We start from the raw sequence: 25,918 nt of genomic DNA on the forward strand, positions 1-25,918 counted from the left end.
AGAACAGAAAAACCCGAAATCTTTGCTCCCGGTTTGATAACTTGAAGGGAAGCATCCGTAATAAAGGAATTAGCCAATTTAAGAGCTTTTACCCTATCCTGGATTTCATCCAGGGGAGTTTCTGACCTAATAGCATCAGACAAAGCATCAAACCAATATTCCGCTGCACTAGCGATGGAAGCAATGCACACAGCTGGCTGCCATTGTAAGCCCTGGTGTACATACATCTTTTTGAGTAACCCCTCCATAGGATCTTTGAAAGCACAACTATCCTCTATGGGTATAGTAGCTCTCTTAGCTAAGCTGGAAGCAGCTCCTTCCACATTGGGGACTGATTGCCAAGCTTCCTTAATTGAGTTGGCTATGGGAAACATCTTTATAAATATAGGGGGATGGAGAAAAAGGTATACCCGGACTCTCCCTTATAACTTACAGGCTCTAGGATAGACTACACCGGTAGAGTCGGAGTCACCCAGGGTAGCTAAAACCTCCTCAAGTAACAAATAGAGGTATTCAGGCTAAAACTGAAAGAACACAACCTCAGGATCAGGTAAGGATATTACCCCATCTGAGTCTGTCTCAGATACTATTGAAGAAACTTCCTCTTTCAGGTTACAGGGAAGAGACATTCGGAATAGTAACTACTGAATCAATCACACTAAATGATTGAAATTATGTCCTCTTGTACTCTTTCCTACAGTGTGGGAAAAACAGACAATGCATGAAATGCATAGTAACTCCAGGTGGAGTGTGAGAGGAAGAGCAGGGCACTGTATGTGGGCCATAATTTTTTTGGGACACTATAGGAGAAATTTGTGGCATAGCTTGACCATTGTCAACAGACTCCTAAACAGCATACGCCTTAGGAGTAGGTTCAGGAAAAAAAAAAAAAAAAAAAAAAAAAAAAAAAAATTTAATAAAAATGAACACAAAAAACGTTAGTCTCTTTAAATTTTAAAAAATAACTTTTTGTTTTTGTGTGCAGAAAGAAAACTAAAATAGTACACAATTACTGCAGAACCATCTGCACCTCAGCAAAACCTTGCTGAGGTGCCCATCAACCCTTCTAATACCCAAACTTTATTTCAAGTACTCCTTGTGTTTGTGTGCAGAAGGATAAATTTAACATAAAAAAACGGTACTGCATTTAAAACTGATCAAAAAGGATCCAGAACGTAGCAATAGCAATAGCGTTGTCCAGTCCCACTTATATGGAAACATTAAAAATTGTGTTCAGCAGACTTTTATCCATTCTCAAAACGGTGTGCAATATGATTACAAAAAGGTCCGGAACGCAGCTTGTATCGCTGTCCGGACCCACTTCTCTGTAAACACTAATTACTGCGCTAAGCAGTCCTTCAGTTTCCGAAATCGGAATTAGAGATTAGAGTGCACAGCACAAATTGGCGCCACCCGTAGCTCTGCCCATCGTGGGCGTTACAACAATCAAGCTCCCGGTCGCTATTGTTTTTAACAACTACGCCGCTGGGTGCTAACTGAACCTTAAACAAACCTGGGGGCAAATTCGGCTACCGCATTGTAGATCGCAGCTTAGCCCAAATATATGTGACCAAAGAATCACCCACTGAGTTCTTTACCCTCAGCCCAATAAAAGGCCCCCAGAGATAAGGCAACAAAATCAGTCTCCTCAGCCCCAGTGCCTGCTAATAACATGCTGTCACTGAATTCCCTCCTTTTACATATAGGAGATACTGTATATCCCAATAAAATAAAGTTCTCCACTTCCTCTGAGATCTTTATCACCAATCCAGAATAAAGAGTCAGCACTTACCTTTAGATTCTACCAGACAGCAGGGCAGCTCAGCAGGTTTGAGAGGTCCTCTCCCTCACATAGCCCTGTGAACAAAGTATAAAGCCTGAGTAATCTTACTTAGGCTATCAGGATTAGGGCAGCATCAATATATGGGAGGCGCAGTGAGAATTATGTCCCACAAGTTACCATTGCTCTAAAGCCACCACTGCTCTACTGAAGAGACTGATATGGACTAAGGCTACACCCTAGGACAAAGCAGCACAATCTTGTACTACTTTTAAAAATAATAAACTCTTGATTGAAGAATCTTTTTCTAACACCTAATTTACTACCTCCTTGCACTTAACATAGGCAAAGAGAATGACTGGGTTGGGAGGGAAGGGAGGCAATATTCAACAGCTTTGCTGTGGTGCTTCTTTGCCGCCTCCTGCAGGGCAGGAGTGGTATTCCCAATAGTAATTAAGATGATCAGTGGACTCATTAAAAAGATAAAAACAAAACAAAAGTATAGAGGTGCCTGAGGTTTAACATAAAAACTGTTGTCTCAAATTTAAATAAGGGTGGAGTCGTGAACTCTCCATGCCCGGAAAGAAAGAAATTCATCAGGTAAGCATAAATTTTGTTTCCTTTCCAATGGCATGGAGAGTCCACAACTTCATTCAAATTACTAGTGGGAACCAATACCCAAGCTGGAGGACACAGAATGAAAATGGAGGGAGAGAAGGCAGGAGGACCTAAACAGAAGGCACCACCACTTGAAGAACCTTTCTCCCAAAAGAGGCCTCAGCCGAGGCTAAAGTATAGAATTTGTAGAATTTGCAAAAAGTATGCAGAGAGGACCATGTTGCTGCCTTTCAAATCTGTTCCACAGAAGTTTCATTTCTGAAAGCCCTAGATGAGGAGACATCCCTAGTGGAATGAGCCGTAATTCTCTCAGGAGGCTGCTGTCCAGCTGTCTCATAAGTTAAACAAATAATACTTAACCAGAGGGAAAGAGAAGTAGAAATGGCCTTCTGACCTTTACATTTTCCAGAGAAAACAACAAACAGGGCAGAAGATTGACGAAAATCCTTAGTTGCTTGAAGGTAAAATTTTAGAGTATGCACAACATCCTGGTTATGCAAAAGACGTTCCTTATGAGGAGGATTAGGACAAAAAGAAGGAACAACAACTGCAGAGCCGAAAGCTCAAACTCCGAGCAGAAGAAATATCAAGAAGAAACAAAACCTTACAAGATAATTTTATATCAACAAGATGCATCAGCTCAAACAGCCTGCTACAAAATGCTTTAAGAATGAGGTTAAGGCTCCAAGGAGGAGAAACAGGTTTAAAAAACAGGCCTGATTCTGACCAGGGCCTGAACAAAAGCTTGGAGGTCTGGCAAATCTGCCAGACGTTTGTGCAAAAGAATAGACAGTGCAGAAATCTGACCCTTCAGAGTACTGACCGACAATCCTTTCTCCAGACCAACCTGAAGAAAGAATAAAATGCGGGGAATCCTCACCCGACTCCAGGAGAAACCCTTAGATTCACAACAATAAAGGCATTTACGCCATACCTTATGATAAATACTGTGAGTAACAGGTTTACGAGCCTGAAGCATGGTATCAAAACCACATCTAGCCAAAACTAGGCGTTTAATCTCCAAGCAGTCAGTCTCAGGGAATCTAGATTTAGATTGAGGAAGGGACCCTGAAACAGAAGGTTCTTCCACAGAGGTAACCTTCAAGGTGGAAGAGAGGACATCTTCACCAAATACGCAAACCGGATCCTGCGAGGCCATGCAAGAGCTATTAGAATTACAGATGCTCTCTCCTGTTTGATACGAGCAATAGCTCGTGGAAGGAGAGCTAAAGTAGGAAATAGGTATGCTAGAGAGAAGTAACAAGGAACCGCCAGAGAGTCTATCAGAGCGGCCTAAGGATCTCTTGACCTTGAACTGTACTTTGGAAGTTTGGCATTTCGATGAGACACCATCAGATCCAACTACGGAAACCTCCACCTGAGGGTTATTTCTGAGAACACCTCCGGATGGAGAGTCCACTCCCCAGGATGAAAGGTCTGCTCAGAAAATCCGCCTCCCATTTGTCCACTCCTGGAATGTGGATGGCAGATAAGAGACAATCTCAAGCTTACGCCCACTGCAGAATGCGAGTCACCTCCTTCATAGCTAAGGAACTCAGAGTTCCTCCCTGATTGGTGATGTAAGCCACTGAGGTGATGTTGTCCGACTGGAATGATTAACCGGACTAAAGATAATCGAGACCAAGCTATCAAGGAATTGAAGATTGCTCTCAACTCTAAGATGTTTATGGGAAGAGAAGACACCTCCCCAGTCCACGAGCTTTTAAAGAACGCCAAACTGCTCCCCAGTCTAGCAGGTTGGCGTCCGTGGTCACAATCATCCAGGAAGCATGTGCCTTGAGACAGATGGTCCTGCGAAATACACCACGAGATAGAGTCTCTTGTTAAGGAATCCATATCTATCCTCTGCGATAGACCTGAATGGTCTCCGTTCCATTGGCTGACCATGCAGAGTTGCAGAGGTCTCAGAAGGTACCGAGCAAAAGGAATGATGTCCATGGAAGCAACCATCAGACCAATAACCTCCATGCATTGAGCCACTGACATCCGTCAGGAAAATCTTCATGGACAGGGAATCTATGATTGTCACTGTAATCCCTGATGAATGTACATCATCTTTAAGTAAGCTTCAAGCTTCTTATCCATGGGATCCTTGAAATAACAGCTATCCTCTATAGGAATAGTAGTTCTATTGGCTAGAGTAGAGATAGCTCCTTCCACCTTAGGCACAGTGGGCCAGGTTCACGAATGGAATAAGCAACAGGAAACATCTTTTTAAAAATAGGAGAAGGGGAAAAGAGAATCCCTGGTTTATCCCATTCCTGAGCTATAACCTCCGACATACGGTATGGAACTAGAAATACTTCCACGGAAAAAGGATCATCATAATATCTATGGAGTTTACTAGATTTTTTTTAGGGTTGACAGCGACAGAAAAATCAGAGTCGTCCAAAGTAGCCAGGACCTCCTTTAGAAGTAAACAAGAGGTGTTCAATTTAAAATCGAAAATTTACTTCTTCAGATTCTGCAGAATTGTCCCCCATCATGTCAGAGATCTCGGCTTCAGAGGCTACTGATGTATCTTTCTTATCAGACCCTTGGGAAAGGTTGACCAGCGCAAATTTAGTTTGGTCAGAAACCTTACTAGCAGAAAGGGTTTTGGGTTTCCACTTACGCTTACCCACAGTAGGGAAAGCAGAAAAAGCTGCAGACACTGCAAATGTTATCTGTGCAGCAAAATCTCCTGGCAAATAAACACCCCTAGGAGGATTAGAGGAACTGCAAGGCACTGTATGTGAAACCATTAAAGCTTGGGACGTTTGAGGAGAAAGTGGAGGCATATCATGAGAGACGTGGCTCAGAAGGGAGTAACTTGTCTTTAAATTTTAAAGTTTAAGCTAGACAGGAGGAACAGAATTGCATAGGTAGGAAAATTTGAGCCTCTAAGCATAGTAATTATTTTGTCCATAGAAATAGAAGCATCCTGTTCTGTGTCCATAACTGAACAGATCCCACTAATAATCAAAAATAGAAAAAGTAATTTGAAAAAAGTTCAATAAAACCGGCAGGTCACTGTGAGGAAACATTTTTAGAATCTGCAGAGGAAATGCTCAGAGCGATTATCTCAAACACTCACTACAGATAAAAATACAGGCACCACTAACCCTCAGTGTGAGGCGTTCTAATGTAACCGGACCTTAAGCTGCCACTAGATCATATAATGACGACTCCCGAGCTGGTGACAGAAATTCCTGCTTCCAAGACGATCCCATTATCAAGCGCACATCGGTCAGAGATATTTTCACAGACGGACAAAAAACAAAAACAAACTTTAAGCCACCCACCATGAGAAATACTAATTCTCAAAACAGGGGGGGGGGGGGGGGAGGGGGCTTGAAAATGTAACCCCTCAGTCTCCTTCATAAATGAGTTTAACACATACAAATATGCCTGCAGACTGCCTTTATTTGTACCCTGAATATAAGGATAAACCAAGTCCCAAATGATCCAATAGAGGATTTAACCCCTTACAAGTGCAAAAGCACAGCACTTACCTGAGGATCCTGCTGCCAAGCAGAGACACAGCTACAAGGGTGTGATAGATACTCCACTCTATCAGGGACCTGTAGACAAAGAAAAAACAGAGTAACTAACTCTGGATTTTTGCAAACGGGTAGCAAGTGTGTTAAAAGTAAAGCAAGGACCACCTCGAGCTAAAGGCCACCATTACTCTTACTAAAGAGATCGACATGGACTGAGCCAGACCCCAATCCTTGCTTTCAGGGAAACTACCCATTAAAAGGATTAATCTTCTCAGACACTCATCTTTGCTGTCCTCCCGTCACAGAGGCAAAGAATAACTGGGGGTTATAGGTAAGGGAAGGGATACTTAACAGCTCTGCTGGGGTGCTCTTTGCCTCCTCCTGCTGGCCAGGAGGTGAATATCCCACAAGTAATTGGAATTAAGTAGCGGACTCTCCATGCCATAGGAAAGAAAATGTGTTGTACAACTGAATTAACTTACAAACTAGTTCATTTAAAAACTTACCATTGTATTATTTATTTGAAGAGCGCCAACAGGCATAATATGCAAAGGTAGCATTTATAATAAGCAAAATCGGTAGAGAGCCCTGCCAAGATTTGACAACTGTTACAAGGGGATAGCAAAAGGAGGAAACGAGGTAGGAAAAGGTTGGTGTACACTGTATGAGTCCATGAATAGTTGTCTTTAAACTGACACTAAACCCAAATTTTTTCTTTAGTAATTCAGATAGAGCATGCAATTTTAAGCAACTTTCTAAATTTACTCCTATTATAAATTTTTCTTCGTTCTCTTGCTATCTTTATATAAAAAGCAGGAATGTGATGCATAGGAGCCAGACCATTTTTGGTTGAGAACCTGGGTTATGCTTGCTTATTAGTGGCTAAATGTCAACCACAAATAAGCAAGAGCTATCCGTGGTGCTGAATCTAAAATGGGCTGGCTGCCAAGAATTACATTCCTGCTTTTTAAATAAAGATAGCAAGAGAACGAAGAAAAATAGGAAATTAGAAAGTTGCTTAAAATTCCATGCCCTATCTGAATCATGAAAAGAAAAAATGTGTGTTTAGTATCCCTTTAAGGAGCACTCGAAACTTTGAACACTAGGGTAGAGTCTTGTAGAGCTTGTGTGAAACCAAACATTTTTCTCATGACAGAATACAATTTTAATTTTTTTTCCAATTTACTTCTATTATCAAATTTGCTTTGTTTTCTTGTTACTCTTTGTTGAAGAGATATGTAGATGGGTAGCGTGCACGTCTGCAGCACTACACGACAGGAAATAGAGCTGCCATCTAGTGCTGCAGACACGTGCATGCTCCTGAATTTACCTTCCAGCTTTTCAACCCAGTATAAAAAGAAAAACTTATTAGAACACACAAGTAAATTGGAAAGTTCTTAAAAATTGCATGCACTATCAGAATCATTGGGTTTCATGTCCCTTTAAAGATAGGGTTTTGTGTTAAGGACCATTTAATGCAGTAGAATTGCATAAAAAGACAATGCAATAATTCTTCCACTAAATTTTAAATAAGCAACAGATTTTTTGGGGGGACAAATTTCAACATTTCATATGATTTGTAGGTCCCCTGTATCATGTGCTAGTTATCAGGTAATCAGACTCATATGTATACACTGAACTCTTGCACATGCTCAGTATGAGCTGGTGCCTTAAAGTGTGCATATAAAAAGGATTGAACAATTTGATGATGGAATTAAATTGGAAAACGTTAAAATTGCATAATGGAAGTTTAATTATGTCTAGTAATGGATATGTAACCTACATTTTTTTCTCTCATGGTTCAGACAGAACATACAATTTTTAAAAACTTTCAAATTTACCTTTATAATTACATTTGCTTCATTCTCCTGGTATCCTTTGTTGAAGGAGCTGCAATGCACTACTGGGAACTAGCTGAACACATCAGATGAACCAATGACAAAAGACATATATATATATACAGCCACCAATCGACAGCTAGTCCCAGTAGTGCATTGCTGCTCCTAGGCTTACCAAGGAATACTTTTAAACAAATTATAAAAAAGAGAAAGCAAGTCCAATCAAAGTAAAATTTAAAACTTGTTTAAAATTGCATGCTTTGCTTAAAAGGACAGTAAAGTCAAATTTTAAAATGTGATTTAAGATAAAGAAAACATAATTTATGCTTACCTGATAAATTCCTTTCTTCTGTTGTGTGATCAGTCCACGGGTCATCATTACTTCTGGGATATAACTCCTCCCCAACAGGAAATGCAAGAGGATTCACCCAGCAGAGCTGCATATAGCTCCTCCCCTCTACGTCAGTCCCAGTCATTCGACCAAGAATCAACGAGAAAGGAGTAACCAAGGGTGAAGTGGTGACTGGAGTATAATTTAAAAGATATTTACCTGCCTTAAAACAGGGCGGGCCGTGGACTGATCACACAACAGAAGAAAGGAATTTATCAGGTAAGCATAAATTATGTTTTCTTCTGTTATGTGTGATCAGTCCACGGGTCATCATTACTTCTGGGATACCAATACCAAAGCAAAAGTACACGGATGACGGGAGGGATAGGCAGGCTCATTATATAGAAGGAACCACTGCCTGAAGAACCTTTCTCCCAAAAATAGCCTCCGAAGAAGCAAAAGTGTCAAATTTGTAAAATTTGGAAAAAGTATGAAGCGAAGACCAAGTTGCAGCCTTGCAAATCTGTTCAACAGAGGCCTCATTCTTAAAGGCCCAAGTGGAAGCCACAGCTCTAGTGGAGTGAGCTGTAATTCTTTCAGGAGGCTGCTGACCAGCAGTCTCATAGGCTAAACGTATTATGCTACGAAGCCAAAAAGAGAGAGAGGTAGCAGAAGCTTTTTGACCTCTCCTCTGTCCAGAATAAACGACAAACAGGGAAGAAGTTTGGCGAAAATCTTTAGTTGCCTGCAAGTAGAACTTGAGGGCACGAACTACATCCAGATTGTGTAGAAGACGTTCCTTCTTTGAAGAAGGATTTGGACACAAGGATGGAACAACAATCTCTTGATTGATATTCCTGTTAGTGACCACCTTAGGTAAGAACCCAGGTTTAGTACGCAGAACTACCTTGTCTGAGTGAAAAATCAGATAAGGAGAATCACAATGTAAGGCTGATAACTCAGAGACTCTTCGAGCCGAGGAAATAGCCATTAAAAACAGAACTTTCCAAGATAACAATTTTATATCAATGGAATGAAGGGGTTCAAATGGAACACCCTGTAAAACGTTAAGAACTAAGTTTAAACTCCATGGCGGAGCAACAGCTTTAAACACAGGCTTGATCCTAGCCAAAGCCTGACAAAAAGCCTGGACGTCTGGATTTTCTGACAGACGCCTGTGTAACAAGATGGACAGAGCTGAAATCTGTCCCTTTAATGAACTAGCTGATAAACCCTTTTCTAACCCTTCTTGTAGAAAAGACAATATCCTAGAGATCCTAACCTTACTCCAGGAGTAATGTTTGGATTCGCACCAGTATAGGTATTTACGCCATATTTTATGGTAAATCTTTCTGGTAACAGGCTTCCTAGCCTGTATCAGGGTATCAATAACCGACTCAGAAAAACCACGTTTTGATAAAATCAAACGTTCAATTTCCAAGCAGTCAGCTTCAGAGAAGTTAGATTTTGATGTTTGAATGGACCCTGTATCAGAAGGTCCTGTCTTAGAGGTAGAGACCAAGGCGGACAGGATGACATGTCCACTAGATCTGCATACCAAGTCCTGCGTGGCCATGCAGGCGCTATTAGAATCACTGATGCTCTCTCCTGCTTGATTTTGGCAATCAATCGAGGAAGCAGCGGAAAGGGTGGAAACACATAAGCCATCCCGAAGTTCCAAGGTGCTGTCAAAGCATCTATCAGAACCGCTCCCGGATCCCTGGATCTGGACCCGTAGCGAGGAAGTTTGGCGTTCTGGCGAGACGCCATGAGATCTATCTCTGGTTTGCCCCAACGTCGAAGTATTTGGGCAAAGACCTCCGGATGAAGTTCCCACTCCCCCGGATGAAAAGTCTGGCGACTCAAGAAATCCGCCTCCCAGTTCTCCACTCCCGGGATGTGGATTGCTGACAGGTGGCAAGAGTGAGACTCTGCCCAGCGAATTATCTTTGATACTTCCACCATTGCTAGGGAGCTTCTTGTCCCTCCTTGATGGTTGATGTAAGCTACAGTCGTGATGTTGTCCGACTGAAACCTGATGAACCCCCGAGTTGTTAATTGGGGCCAAGCTAGAAGGGCATTGAGAACTGCCCTCAATTCCAGGATGTTTATTGGAAGGAGACTCTCCTCCTGATTCCATAGTCCCTGAGCCTTCAGAGAATTCCAGACAGCGCCCCAACCTAGTAGGCTGGCGTCTGTTGTTACAATTGTCCAGTCTGGCCTGCTGAATGGCATCCCCCTGGACAGGTGTGGCCGATGAAGCCACCATAGAAGAGAATTTCTGGTCTCTTGATTCAGATTCAGAGTAGGGGACAAATCTGAGTAATCCCCATTCCACTGACTTAGCATGCATAATTGCAGAGGTCTGAGGTGTAGGCGTGCAAAAGGTACTATGTCCATTGCCGCTACCATTAAGCCGATCACCTCCATGCATTGAGCTACTGACGGGTGTTGAATGGAATGAAGGACACGGCATGCATTTTGAAGCTTTGTTAACCTGTCCTCTGTCAGGTAAATCTTCATTTCTACAGAATCTATAAGAGTCCCCAAGAATGGAACTCTTGTGAGAGGAAAAAGAGAACTCTTCTTTCCGTTCACTTTCCATCCATGCGACCTTAGAAATGCCAGAACTAACTCTGTATGAGACTTGGCAGTTTGAAAGCTTGAAGCTTGTATTAGAATGTCGTCTAGGTATGGAGCTACCGAAATCCCTCGCGGTCTTAGTACCGCCAGAAGGGCACCCAGAACCTTTGTGAAGATTCTTGGAGCCGTAGCCAATCCGAATGGAAGAGCTACAAACTGGTAGTGCCTGTCTAAGAAGGCAAACCTTAGATACCGGTGATGATCTTTGTGGATCGGTATGTGAAGGTAAGCATCCTTTAAATCCACTGTGGTCATGTACTGACCCTCTTGGATCATGGGTAAGATTGTCCGAATAGTTTCCATTTTGAACGATGGAACTCTTAGGAATTTGTTTAGAATCTTTAAATCTAAGATTGGCCTGAAAGTTCCCTCTTTTTTGGGAACCACAAACAGGTTTGAGTAGAACCCTTGTCCTTGTTCCGACCGCGGAACCGGATGGATCACTCCCATTATTAACAGATCTTGTACGCAGCGTAGAAACGCTTCTTTCTTTATCTGGTTTGTTGACAACCTTGACAGATGAAATCTCCCTCTTGGGGGAGATAATTTGAAGTCTAGAAGGTATCCCTGAGATATGATCTCTAGTGCCCAGGGATCCTGAACATCTCTTGCCCAGGCCTGGGCGAAGAGAGAGAGTCTGCCCCCCACTAGATCCGGTCCCGGATCGGGGGCTCTCGGTTCATGCTGTCTTTGGGGCAGCAGCAGGTTTCCTGGCCTGCTTGCTCTTGTTCCAGGACTGGTTAGGCTTCCAGCCTTGCCTGTAACGAGCAACAGCTCCTTCCTGTTTTGGTGCAGTGGAGGTTGATGCTGCTCCTGTTTTGAAGTTCCGAAAGGGACGAAAATTAGACTGTCTAGCCTTAGCTTTGGCTTTGTCTTGAGGTAGGGCGTGGCCCTTACCTCCTGTAATGTCAGCGATAATCTCTTTCAAACCGGGCCCAAATAAAGACTGCCCCTTGAAAGGTATATTAAGTAATTTGGACTTAGAAGTAACATCAGCTGACCAGGATTTTAGCCACAGCGCCCTACGTGCCTGTATGGCGAATCCTGAGTTCTTAGCCGTAAGTTTGGTTAAATGTACTACGGCCTCCGAAATGAAGGAATTAGCTAGTTTAAGGACTCTAAGCCTGTCCGTAATGTCGTCTAGCGTAGATGAACTAAGGTTCTCTTCAAGCGACTCAATCCAAAATGCTGCCGCAGCCGTAATCGGCGCGATACATGCAAGGGGTTGTAATATAAAACCTTGTTGAACAAACATTTTCTTAAGGTAACCCTCTAATTTTTTATCCATTGGATCTGAGAAAGCACAGCTATCCTCCACCGGGATAGTGGTACGCTTAGCTAAAGTAGAAACTGCTCCCTCCACCTTGGGGACCGTTTGCCATAAGTCCCGAGTGGTGGCGTCTATTGGAAACATCTTTCTAAATATTGGAGGGGGTGAGAACGGCACACCGGGTCTATCCCACTCCTTAGTAACAATTTCAGTTAGTCTCTTAGGTATAGGAAAAACGTCAGTACTCGCCGGTACCGCAAAGTATTTATCCAACCTACACAGTTTCTCTGGTATTGCAACGGTGTTACAATCGTTGAGAGCTGCTAAGACCTCCCCTAGTAATACACGGAGGTTCTCCAATTTAAATTTAAAATTTGAAATATCTGAGTCCAATCTGTTTGGATCAGAACCGTCACCCACAGAATGAAGCTCTCCGTCCTCATGCTCTGCGAGCTGTGACGCAGTATCAGACATGGCCCTAGCATTGTCAGCGCACTCTGTTCTCACCCCAGAGTGATCACGCTTGCCTCTTAGTTCTGGTAATTTAGACAAAACTTCAGTCATAACAGTAGCCATATCTTGTAATGTTATCTGTAATGGCCGCCCAGATGTACTAGGCGCCAAAATATCACGCACCTCCCGGGCGGGAGATGCAGGTACTGCCGCGTGAGGCGAGTTAGTCGGCATAACTCTCCCCTCGCTGTTTGGTGAAATTTGTTCACATTGTACAGATTGACTTTTATTTAAAGTAGCATCAATACAGTTAGTACATAAATTTCTATTGGGCTCCACCTTGGCATTGGAACAAATGACACAGATATCTTCCTCTGAGTCAGGCATGTTTAACACACTAGCAAAAAACTTACAACTTGGTTATAATCTTTTTTAGCAAAAAACGTACTGTGCCTCAAAGAGGTACTAACGATTAAATGACAGTTGAAATAATGAACTGAAAAACAGTTATAGCATCAAACTTTAAAACAACAAAACTTTTAGCAAAGGTTTGTTCCCATTAGTAAAATAACAATAATTAAATTTGACATAAAACATACAAAGCAACGTTTTTATTCACAGTCACTATAAGAATTCTCACAGCTCTGCTGAGAGAATTTACCTCCCTTCAAAGAAGTTTGAGGACCCCTGAGATCTATCAGAGATGAACCGGATCATGCAGGAAATATAAAAGTAACTGACTGGTATTTTTTGATGCGTAGCAAAGAGCGCCAAAAACGGCCCCTCCCTCTCCCACACAGCAGTGAAGAGAAACGAAACTGTCACAATTAAAGCAAAAAAACTGCCAAGTGGAAAATAATGCCCAAATATTTATTCACACAGTACCTCAGCAATGTAAACGATTCTACATTCCAGCAAAAACGTTTAACATGATAAATAGTTATTAAAAAGGATTAGTGACCTTTAACAGAGTAGTTCCGGTGAAATACCATCCCCAGAATACTGAAGTGTATACATACATGTCATTTTAACGGTATGGCAGGATTTTCTCATCAATTCCATTCAGAAAATAAAAACTGCTACATACCTCAATGCAGATTCATCTGCCCGCTGTCCCCTGATCTGAAGCCTTTACCTCCCTCAGATGGCCGAGAACAGCAATATGATCTTAACTACTCCGGTTAAAATCATAGTAAAAAAACTCTGACAGATTCTTCCTCAAACTCTGCCAGAGAAGTAATAACACGCTCCGGTGCTATTTTAAAATAACAAACTTTTGATTGAAGTCATAAAAACTAAGTATAATCACCATAGTCCTCTCACACATCCTATCTAGTCGTTGGGTGCAAGAGAATGACTGGGACTGACGTAGAGGGGAGGAGCTATATGCAGCTCTGCTGGGTGAATCCTCTTGCATTTCCTGTTGGGGAGGAGTTATATCCCAGAAGTAATGATGACCCGTGGACTGATCACACATAACAGAAGAAATAGCATCTATTTTACAAAGAATTTCAGTCAGATGTCTGCAATAAAGTGAGAATCTAAAGATAGCTAAAAACAAAAAAAAAAATAAAGCCCAATTTAATCCTTTCAAATTGAAATCTCGCAAACGTGCATGCGATTGCGAGATTTCAATGATGGGATCAGATCAGGGGGCGAGCCTACGCTAGGCACACCCATCATTCAGTAAGGGCCATTGACTTCAGGTCAGCCTAACGGCGCTAAAGCCCAGCGCAGTTAGAACAGCATGGAACGTCCAAACGTCAGTAAAAGGTTAAACAAAACCTGGCCAGTCCCTAAGAAATACTGAATGCAAGTCATAACTTTGTAAACTATACTACCACACTCCAACAAGTACCTGAGATTGATATCATTGTGTATGATGGTAATGTTTCTATTTGTGTTACAAACTTACAGCATATCAACAGGAACCGCAGAAGCCAAACACTGGCTTCCCCATCGAATGACATAGTAGGACAGAAGCATATGTGAAGTGCGTGGTATAAGATCCTGTTGAGACTGAAGCAACTGCCCTCCTCCAGTAAAAGCCTAAGAAAGAAAAACAAGGTCCATATTTTTAGGGTACAAAGAACGCTTGCAAGTATTTTATTGCACAGGGAAAAATGACTTACCATATCTCCTAGTCTCAGGAGAAGATGCTGCAGAATCAGCAAATCTCTGCAAATTAAGAATCGTGTCATGGAGATTTTGCAAACTGCTTGACACACCACACTAGCTGCTGTGGCGCTTCCGAAGAGAGTAGACAGATTCATACGGACATTCAGAGGCTGACCTGTGACAAAAAAAGAACATCAGCTACAAATATAGAAAGGAACAATCTAAGATATTGAGAACTCCCAAGGCAAATATTTGCCAACAACCCAGAAGTTATGTAATATCAGGATTTCAGAATCAAGTTTTTTCAAAGAAAATTCTATAAGATTCAGTGAATCTAATAAGTTAAGAAGTAAAATCCTATCATCATCATCATCTTTTATTAAACCACACAATTCTGTAGCACCGAGTACAAAAGTAGGGGGTATACAATGACAAAGATTTGCATTAAGATACAGAAACTAAACCAATATAAGTACGGCGAGGGAGGACCCTTCTCCTTAGAGCTTACAGTCTAAGGGTTTAGGGTGCAGAGACATGAGATTTGGGGTAGCTTGTCACGTGGATTGTAGTTGCAGCAGCGAGACAAGAGAATTCAAGATTTTTTTTGGTTAAGATAAAAACAGAATTTATGCTTACCTGATAAATTACTTTCTCCAACGGTGTGTCCGGTCCACGGCATCATCCTTACTTGTGGGATATTCTCTTCCCCAACAGGAAATGGCAAAGAGCCCAGCAAAGCTGGTCACATGATCCCCCCTAGGCTCCGCCTTCCCCAGTCATTCGACCGACGTAAAGGAGGAATATGCATAGGAGAAATCATATGATACCGTGGTGACTGTAGTTAGAGAAAATAATTCATCAGACCTGATTAAAAAACCAGGGCGGGCCGTGGACCGGACACACCGTTGGAGAAAGTAATTTATCAGGTAAGCATAAATTCTGTTTTCTCCAACATAGGTGTGTCCGGTCCACGGCGTCATCCTTACTTGTGGGAACCAATACCAAAGCTTTAGGACACGGATGATGGGAGGGAACAAATCAGGTCGCCTAGATGGAAGGCACCACGGCTTGCAAAACCTTTCTCCCAAAAATAGCCTCAGATGAAGCAAAAGTATCAAATTTGTAGAATTTGGTAAAAGTGTGCAGTGAAGACCAAGTCGCTGCCTTACATATCTGATCAACAGAAGCCTCGTTCTTGAAGGCCCATGTGGAAGCCACAGCCCTAGTGGAGTGAGCTGTGATTCTTTCAGGAGGCTGCCGTCCGGCAGTCTCATAAGCCAATCGGATAATGCTTTTAAGCCAGAAAGAGAGAGAGGTAGAAGTTGCTTTTTGACCTCTCCTTTTACCAGAATAAACAACAAACAAAGAAGATGTTTGTCTGAAATCCTTAGTAGCTGCTAAGTAAAATTTGAGAGCACGAACTACATCCAAGTTGTGCAATAAACGTTCCTTCTTTGAAACTGGATTAGGACACAAAGAAGGCACGACTATCTCCTGGTTAATATTGTTGTTAGAAACAACTTTCGGAAGAAAACCAGGTTTAGTACGCAAAACCACCTTATCTGCATGGAACACCAGATATGGAGGAGAACACTGCAGAGCAGATAACTCTGAAACTCTTCTTGCAGAAGAAATTGCAACCAAAAACAAAACTTTCCAAGATAATAACTTTATATCAACGGAATGTAGGGGTTCAAACGGAATCCCCTGAAGAACTGAAAGAACTAGATTGAGACTCCAGGGAGGAGTCAAATTTTTGTAAACAGGCTTGATTCTGACCAGAGCCTGAACAAAAGCTTGAACGTCTGGCACAGCCGCCAGCTTTTTATGAAGTAAAACAGATAAAGCAGAAATCTGTCCCTTCAAAGAACTTGCAGACAATCCTTTCTCCAAACCTTCTTGAAGAAAGGATAGAATCCTAGGGATTTTTATCTTGTTCCATGGGAATCCTTTAGATTCACACCAACAGATATATCTTTTCCATATTTTATGGTAGATTTTTCTAGTTACAGGCTTTCTAGCCTGAACAAGAGTATCAATGACAGAATCTGAGAACCCTCGCTTTGATAAAATCAAGCGTTCAATCTCCAAGCAGTCAGTTGGAGTGAGGCCAGATTCGGATGTTCGAACGGACCTTGAACAAGAAGGTCCTGTCTCAGAGGTAGCTTCCATGGTGGAGCTGATGACATATTCACCAGGTCTGCATACCAAGTCCTGCGTGGCCACGCAGGAGCTATCAAGATCACCAATACCCTCTCCTGTTTGATCCTGGCTACCAGCCTGGGAATGAGAGGAAACGGTGGGAACACATAAGCTAGGTTGAAGGTCCAAGGCGCTACTAGTGCATCCACTAGAGCCGCCTTGGGATCCCTGGATCTGGACCCGTAGTAAGGAACCTTGAAGTTCTGGCGAGAAGCCATCAGATCCATGTCTGGGATGCCCCATAATTGAGTTATTTGGGCAAAGATTTCCGGATGGAGTTCCCACTCCCCCGGATGAAATGTCTGACGACTCAGAAAATCCGCTTCCCAATTTTCCACTCCTGGGATGTGGATTGCAGACAAGTGGCAGGAGTGAGTCTCCGCCCATTGAATTATCTTGGTCACTTCTTCCATCGCCAGGGAACTCCTTGTTCCCCCCTGATGGTTGATATACGCAACAGTCGTCATGTTGTCTGATTGAAACCTTATGAATTTGGCCTTTGCTAGCTGAGGCCAAGCCTTGAGAGCATTGAATATCGCTCTTAGTTCCAGAATGTTTATCGGTAGAAGAGATTCTTCCCGAGACCAAAGACCCTGAGTTTTCAGGGGTTCCCAGACCGCGCCCCAGCCCACCAGACTGGCGTCGGTCGTGACAATGACCCACTCTGGTCTGCGGAAGCTCATCCCTTGTGACAGGTTGTCCAGGGTCAGCCACCAACGGAGTGAATCTCTGGTCCTCTGATCTACTTGAATCGTTGGAGACAAGTCTGTATAATCCCCATTCCACTGTCTGAGCATGCACAGTTGTAATGGTCTTAGATGAATTCGCGCAAAAGGAACTATGTCCATTGCCGCAACCATCAAACCTATTACTTCCATGCACTGCGCTATGGAAGGAAGAAGAACAGAATGAAGTACTTGACAAGAGTTTAGAAGTTTTGATTTTCTGGCTTCTGTCAGAAAAATCCTCATTTCTAAGGAGTCTATTATTGTTCCCAAGAAGGGGACTCTTGTTGACGGAGATAGAGAACTTTTCTCTACGTTCACCTTCCACCCGTGAGATCTGAGAAAGGCTAGGACAATGTCCGTATGAGCCTTTGCTTGTGGCAGGGACGACGCTTGAATCAGAATGTCGTCCAAGTAAGGTACTACTGCAATGCCCCTCGGTCTTAGCACCGCTAGAAGGGACCCTAGTACCTTTGTGAAAATTCTTGGGGCAGTGGCTAATCCGAATGGAAGTGCCACAAACTGGTAATGTTTGTCCAGAAAGGCAAACCTTAGGAACTGATGATGTTCCTTGTGGATAGGAATATGTAGATACGCATCCTTTAAATCCACCGTGGTCATGAATTGACCTTCCTGGATGGTAGGAAGAATTGTTCGAATGGTTTCCATTTTGAACGATGGAACCCTGAGAAATTTGTTTAAGATCTTGAGATCCAAGATTGGTCTGAATGTTCCCTCTTTTTTGGGAACTATGAACAGATTGGAGTAGAACCCCATCCCTTGTTCCTTTAATGGAACAGGATGAATCACTCCCATTTTTAACAGGTCTTCTACACAATGTAAGAATGCCTGTTTTTTTATGAGGTCTGAAGACAATTGAGACCTGTGGAACCTTCCCCTTGGGGGTAGCTCCTTGAATTCCAGAAGATAACCTTGGGAGACTATTTCTAGGGCCCAAGGATCCAGAACATCTCTTGCCCACGCCTGAGCAAAGAGAGAAAGTCTGCCCCCCACCAGATCCGGTCCCGGATCGGGGGCCAACATCTCATGCTGTCTTTGTAGCAGTAGCAGGTTTCTTGGCCTGCTTACCTTTGTTCCAGCCTTGCATTGGCCTCCAGGCTGGCTTGGCCTGAGACGTATTACCCTCTTGCTTAGAGGGTGTAGAACTTGAAGCTGGTCCGTTTCTACGAAAGGGACGAAAATTAGGCTTATTTTTAGCCTTGAAAGACCTATCCTGAGGAAGGGCATGGCCCTTTCCCCCAGTGATATCTGAAATAATCTCTTTCAAGTCAGGGCCAAACAGCGTTTTCCCCTTGAAAGGAATATTAAGCAATTTGTTCTTGGATGACGCATCCGCTGACCAAGACTTTAGCCAAAGCGCTCTGCGCGCCACAATAGCAAACCCTGAATTTTTCGCCGCCAATCTAGCTAATTGCAGGGTAGCGTCTAGAGTAAAAGAATTAGCCAATTTAAGAGCACGAATTCTGTCCATAATCTCCTCATAAGAGGTATCCTTATCTAGCGACTTTTCTAGTTCATCAAACCAGAAACACGCTGCTGTAGTAACAGGAACAATGCATGAAATTGGCTGTAGAAGGTAACCTTGCTGAACAAACATCTTTTTAAGCAAACCTAACTTTTTATCCATAGGATCTTTGAAAGCACAACTATCCTCTATAGGGATAGTAGTGCGTTTGTTTAAAGTAGAGACCGCCCCCTCGACCTTAGGGACTGTCTGCCATAAGTCCTTTCTGGGGTCGACTATAGGAAACAATTTCTTAAATATAGGGGGAGGAACAAAAAGGTATGCCGGGCCTCTCCCATTCTTTGTTTACAATATCCGCCACCCGCTTGGGTATAGGAAAAGCTTCGGGGGGCACCGGGACCTCTAGGAACTTGTCCATCTTACATAATTTCTCTGGAATGACCAAATTGTCACAATCATCCAGGGTAGATAACACCTCCTTAAGCAGAGCGCGGAGATGTTCCAATTTAAATTTGAACGTAATAACATCAGGTTCAGCTTGTTGAGAAATTTTTCCTGAATCTGAAATTTCTCCCTCAGACAAAACCTCCCTAGCCCCTTCAGACTGGAGTAAGGGCATGTCAGAACCATTATCATCGGCGCCCTCATGCTCTTCAGTATCTAAAACAGAGCAGTCGCGCTTTCGCTGATAAGTGGGCATTTTGGCTAAAATGTTTTTAATAGAATTATCCATTACAGCCGTTAAGTGTTGCATAGTAAGAAGAATTGGCGCACTAGATGTACTAGGGGCCTCTTGTGTGGGCAAGACTGGTGTAGACACATAAGGGGATGATGCAGTACCATGCTTACTCCCCTCACTAGAGGAATCATCTTGGGCATCATTTTCACTATCACATGCATCACATCTATTTAAATGAGAAGGAACTTTGGCTTCCTGACATACAGAACATAGTCTATCTGATGGTACAGACATGATAAACAGGCATAAACTTGATAACAAAGTACAAAAAACGTTTTAAAATAAAACCGTTACTGTCACTTTAAATTTTAAACTGAACACACTTTATTACTGAATATGCGAAAAAGTATGAAGGAATTGTCCAAAATTCACCAAAATTTCACCACAGTGTCATAAAGCCTTAAAAGTATTGCACACCAAATTTGAAAGTTTTAACTCTTAAAATAACGGAACCGGAGCCGTTTTTACATTTAACCCCTATACAGTCCCTGGTATCTGCTTTGCTGAGACCCAACCAAGCCCAGAGGGGAATACGATACCAAATGACGCCTTCAGCACGCTTTTTCAGTGTATCAGAGCTCCTTACACATGCATCTGCATGCTTTGCTTCCCAAAAAACAACTGCGCATTAGTGGCGCGAAACTGAGGCTCTGCCTATGACTAGAGAAGGCCCCCAGTGAAAAAGGTGTCCAATACAGTGCCTGCAGTCTTTTTTATCAAAATTCCCAAGATAAAATTAACTCCTCAAAGTAATAAACCATTAAACATGTTTATAAAACAAACGTTTTAGCCCAGAAAAATGTCTACCAGTCTTTAAAGCCCTTGTGAAGCCCTTTATAACTTGTTATTAAAATGGCTTACCGGATCCCATAGGGAAAATGACAGCTTCCAGCATTACCAAGTCTTGTTAGAAATGTGTCATACTTCAAGCAGCAAAAGTCTGCACACTGTTCCCCCCAACTGAAGTTACTTCATCTCAACAGTCCTGTGTGGAAACAGCCATCGATTTTAGTAACGGTTGCTAAAATCATCTTCCTCTTACAAACAGAAATCTTCATCTCCTTTCTGTTTCAGAGTAAATAGTACATACCAGCACTATTTTAAAATAACAAACTCTTGATTGAAGAATAAAAACTACATTTAAACACCAAAAAACTCTAAGCCATCTCCGTGGAGATGTTGCCTGTACAACGGCAAAGAGAATGACTGGGGAAGGCGGAGCCTAGGGGGGATCATGTGACCAGCTTTGCTGGGCTCTTTGCCATTTCCTGTTGGGGAAGAGAATATCCCACAAGTAAGGATGACGCCGTGGACCGGACACACCTATGTTGGAGAAATACAGAAGAGAGATGGTAAGCCTTTTAAAATAGGTGGGTTAACAAAGAGCACCTGAAAGTATACAAAATTGGAGACAGTCTAGAGCATACAAAGTGTTGGAAACAAGAGAGGGAAATAGAAATAATAGGAGTGGAGAAAAATAGGTCAGGGGGATGAGTGAGGAAATATAGTTGGGAGGGAGGGAGGTTTTTGAGATTAGAATACACTTCAAATATTAAACCTAAAGTGTATGGGGAACCAGTAGGGACTGCCAGAGTGGGGAAGCTGATGTAGATCAGAGACTTAGGTGGATGAGTCTAGCTGAAGCACTCATGACAGATGGAATTTTTAACGGCTATTTAGGAGTGGGTTGCAGTAGTTAATATGTGACATAATGAGGGAATTAACTGGTATTTTTGTAGTTTCTTGGGTAATAAATGGGGGATTCTAGAGAAAACTGTGAAGGTGTGCATGGCAGTATTTGGTAAGCTCTTGTATATGGGGAGAGAATGAGAGTTCTGAATCTAGTGGGACACAAATACAGCGGATCTGGGATGATGTTTTGAGTACAGTAACTCCTACAGGAATGTCAGGTATGGGGTAACTAAGGGAAAGTGGAAAAAAATGAGAAGCTCAGTCTTCTACAGATTGTATTGGAGGTAGTGTGAAGACATCCAAGAGGAAATTGCAGAGACACAATTGGTAATCTAGTTGAGTCAACAGGGAGAGCTATTAGGAGAGAAACAATAGATTTGTGTATGAGAATACAAATAGTACTGTACCCAGAGAATGATAGAAGTTTTCCAAGGGACGATGTATATACAGAAAAAACAGAATTTATGTTTACCTGATAAATTTCTTTCTCCTACGGTGTATCCGGTCCACGGCTTCATCCTTACTTGTGGGATATTCTCTTCCCCTACAGGAAGTGGCAAAGAGAGCACACAGCAGAGCTGTCCATATAGCTCCCCTCAGGCTCCGCCCCCCCAGTCATTCGACCGACGGTTAGGAGAAAAAGGAGAACCATAAGGTGCAGTGGTGACTGTAGTTTACAAAAAATAAATTTAAACCTGACCAAAATGCCAGGGCGGGCCGTGGACCAGATACACCGTAGGAGAAAGAAATTTATCAGGTAAACAAATTCTGTTTTCTCCTACATTGGTGTATCCGGTCCACGGCTTCATCCTTACTTGTGGGAACCAATACCAAAGCTTTAGGACACGGATGAAGGGAGGGAGCAAGTCAGGTAACCTTAACGGAAGGCACCACTGCTTGCAAAACCTTTCTCCCAAAAATAGCCTCCGAAGAAGCAAAAGTAATGAATTTGTAAAATTTGGCAAACGTATGCAGTGAAGACCAAGTCGCTGCCTTACAAATCTGTTCAACAGAAGCCTCATTCTTGGAAGCCCATGTGTAAGCCACAGCTCTAGTAGAGTGAGCTGTAATTCGTTCAGGAGGCTGCCTTCCAGCAGTCTCATAAGCCAACCGGATGATGCTTTTCAGCCAGAAAGACAGAGAGGTCGCAGTCGCCTTTTGACTTCTCTTGCCAGAATAGACGACAAACAAGGACGATGTTTGTCTGAAGCCTTTAGTTGCTTTTAGATAAAACTTTAAAGCACGAACCCCATCAAGATGGTGTAACAGACGTTCCTTGTTAGAAACTGGATTAGGACACAGAGAAGGAACAACTATTTCCTGGTTGATATTCTTATTGGAAACCACTTTTGGAAGAAAACCAGGTTTGGTACGTAAAACGACCTTATCTGTATGAAACACCAGATAGGGTGAATTACACTCCAAAGCAGACAATTCAGAAACTCTTCTAGCAGAAGAAATAGCTACAAAAAAAAAAAAAAAAAAAAACTTTCCAAGATAGTAACTTAATATCTATGGAATGTAGAGGTTCAAACGAAACCCCTTGAAGAACTGAAAGAACTAAATTTAGACTCCATGGAGGAGCCACAGGTCTGTAGACAGGCTTGATTCTGACTAAAGCCTGTACAAACCCTGAATATCTGGCATGGCTGCAAGACACTTGTGTAACCAAACAGACAGAGCAGATATCTGTCCCTTAAAAGAACTAGCTGACAGACCTTTCTCCAATCCTTCTTGGAGAAAAGATAGTATCCTTGGAATCCTAATCTTACTCCATGAGTAACCCTTGGATTCGCACCAGCAAGATATTTCCGCCATATCTTATGGTAAATTTTCCTGGTGACAGGCTTTCTGGCCTGGATCAGAGTATCTATAACTGATTCCGAAAACCCACGTTTAGCTAGAATCAAGCGTTCAATCTCCAAGCAGTCAGTTGCAGAGAAACTAGGTTTGGATGTTCGAATCGACCTTGAATTAGAAGGTCTTGCCTCAAAGGCAGCTTCCATGGTGGAACCGATGACATATTCACCAGGTCTGCATACCAAGTACTGCGTGGTCACGCAGGAGCTATTAGAATTACTGAAGCCTTCTCCTGCTTGATCCTGGCTACTAGCCGGGGGAGAAGGGGAAACGGTGGAAAGACATAAGCTAGATTGAACGACCAAGGCGCTACTAAGGTATCTACCAATGTCGCCTTGGGATCCCTGGACCTGGACCCGTAACGTGTAACTTTGAAGTTCTGACGTGACGCCATCAGATCCAGATCTGTAATGCCCCATAGCTGGGTCAGCTGAGCAAAAAACCTCCGGGTGGAGTTCCCACTCCCCCGGATGGAAAGTCTGAAGACTCAGATAATCCGCTTCCCAGTTCTCCACTCCTGGGATGTGAATTGCTGATAGATGGCAGGAGTGATCCTCTGCCCATTTGATGATCTTGGATACCTCCCTCATCGCCAGGGAACTCTTTGTTCCCCCCTGATGATTGATGTACGCAACAGTCGTCAAGTTGTCCGACTGAAAACTGATGAATTTGGCCTCCGCTAGTTGAGGCCATGCCTGGAGCACATTGAATATCGCTCTCAATTCCAAAATGTTTATTGGGAGAAGAAATTCTTCCCGAGACCATAGACCCTGAATCTTCAGGGACTTCCAGACCGCGCCCCAGCCTAAGAGGCTGGCGTCGGTCGTGACAATGATCCCTGAGATAGGTGATCCTGAGACAACCACCAGAGGAGTGAGTCTCTGGTTTGCTGGTCCATCTGAATCTGGGGAGAAAAATCTGCATAATCCCATTTCATTGTTTGAGCATGCACAGTTGCAATGGTCTTAAATGAATTCGAGCAAAAGGAACCACGTCCATTGCCGCAACCATTAGTCCTGTTACCTCCATGCACTGAGCTATGGAGGGTTGAGGAATGGATTGAAGAACTCAACAAGTGTTCAAAAGTTTTAGTTTCCTGACCTCTGTCAGAAAGATTTTCATTTCTACCGAGTCTATTATTGTTCCCAGGAAGGGAACCCTTGTGAACGGGGACAGAGAACTTTTTTCTATGTTCACCTTCCACCCGTGAGACCTTAGAAAGGCTAGAACAATGTCCGTATGAGCCCTTGCTTTGTGAAAAGACGACGCCTGTATTAAATGTCGTCTAGTTAAGGTGCTACTGCAATGCCCCTTGGCCTTAGCACCGCTAGAAGAGACCCTAGCACCTTTGTGAAAATTCTCGGAGCAGTGGCCACTCCGAAGGGAAGAGCCACGAACTGGTAATCCGAATGGTTTCCATTTAGAATGATGGAACTGAGTAATTGGTCTAGGATCTTTAAATCCAGAATTGGCCTGAAAGTTCCTTCCTTTTTGGGAACTACAAACAGGTTTGAGTAAAATCCCAGTCCTTGTTCTGCTGTTGGAACTGGGTTTATCACTCCCATTTTTAAAAGGTACTCTACGCAATGTAAGAATGCCTGACTCTCTATCTGGTCTAAAGATGAGCGAGACAAGTGGAACCTTCCCCTTGGAGGAAGGTCCTTGATTCTAGAAGATACCCCTGAGAGACAATTTCTAGTGCCCAGGGGTCTGGAACATCTCTTGCCCAGGCCTGAGCAAAGAGAGAAAATCTGCCCCCTACTAGATCCGGTCCCGGATCGGGGGCTACCCCTTCATGCTGTCTTGGTAGCAGCAGCAGGTTTTTTTTTAAGCTGTTTGGACGCTATGGCACACTTCACACATAAATTTAATGGGGGAACCACCTTGGCCTTTGGACATACAGAACATAGGCTATCTGAAGACTCAGACATGTTTAACAGACTTAAACAGAACTATGATGCAATAAAAATTATTTTTGACAAAAACGTTACTGTCTCTTTAAATAATAAAAAAGCACACTTTTTTACTGAAATATCAAAAAAACATGAAATAAACATCCGATTTTAATGACATTTTCACCACAGAGTCTTATTGCTTTGAAAAGATTGCACACAAATTTTCAGATCAATTAACCCCTTAATGCCCAAACCGGAGCTAATAACAGTTATTAACCAGTTAACACACTACAGTACTAGCCACAGTTTTCACTGTAGTCTTTTACCTTCATTAGGGATTATTTTAGCAGGAAATAAGCCTCCCTGGAGTCTTTTATGATGCCTCTTGACTCCCCACATGAAGCTGCATGGATTGCCTAGGCAAAAACAACTGCACAATTTAGGCCTAAAAATTAGGCCTCCTCCCTCTTCATTCTAGAGTGGAGGGGCCTTTCTGACTAGATTTAGGTGTCCAAATAAGTGCCAGGCCGAAATTAAACCCCAAAAGTGTTTTAAAGTCTGAAAAAACACCTTATTTATAGTGAAAAACATGCTAAAAAGCAATCGATTTTAAAGCCCACAATAGTGTCAACCAGCATAGAGCCCTAAATATAAGCCATCATTTTATACAGAGTCTATTAGAAAAAAATGGCTTACCAATCCCAGTGGGAATTTCTGACAGTCTTCTAGCATTACATGGTCTTGTTAGAAAAATGACTGATCATA

The 25,918-nt window shown here is 42.7% G+C and overlaps 1 protein-coding gene across 1 annotated transcript in view; it reads right to left on the minus strand.

Annotated features, from left to right (window-relative positions):
- Positions 1-25,918, minus strand: part of NUP160 (nucleoporin 160) — a gene marked incomplete in the record, with an annotated part of 310,239 nt that overhangs the window by 219,948 nt on the left and 64,373 nt on the right. The window contains 2 exon segments of the mRNA XM_053689299.1: positions 14,352-14,485; positions 14,569-14,729. Of these exon segments, the coding sequence (XP_053545274.1) occupies positions 14,352-14,485; positions 14,569-14,729 (295 nt within the window).

The sequence above is a fragment of the Bombina bombina genome, chromosome 7, assembly GCF_027579735.1.
Source record: "Bombina bombina isolate aBomBom1 chromosome 7, aBomBom1.pri, whole genome shotgun sequence".
NCBI classification, from domain to species: domain Eukaryota; kingdom Metazoa; phylum Chordata; class Amphibia; order Anura; family Bombinatoridae; genus Bombina; species Bombina bombina.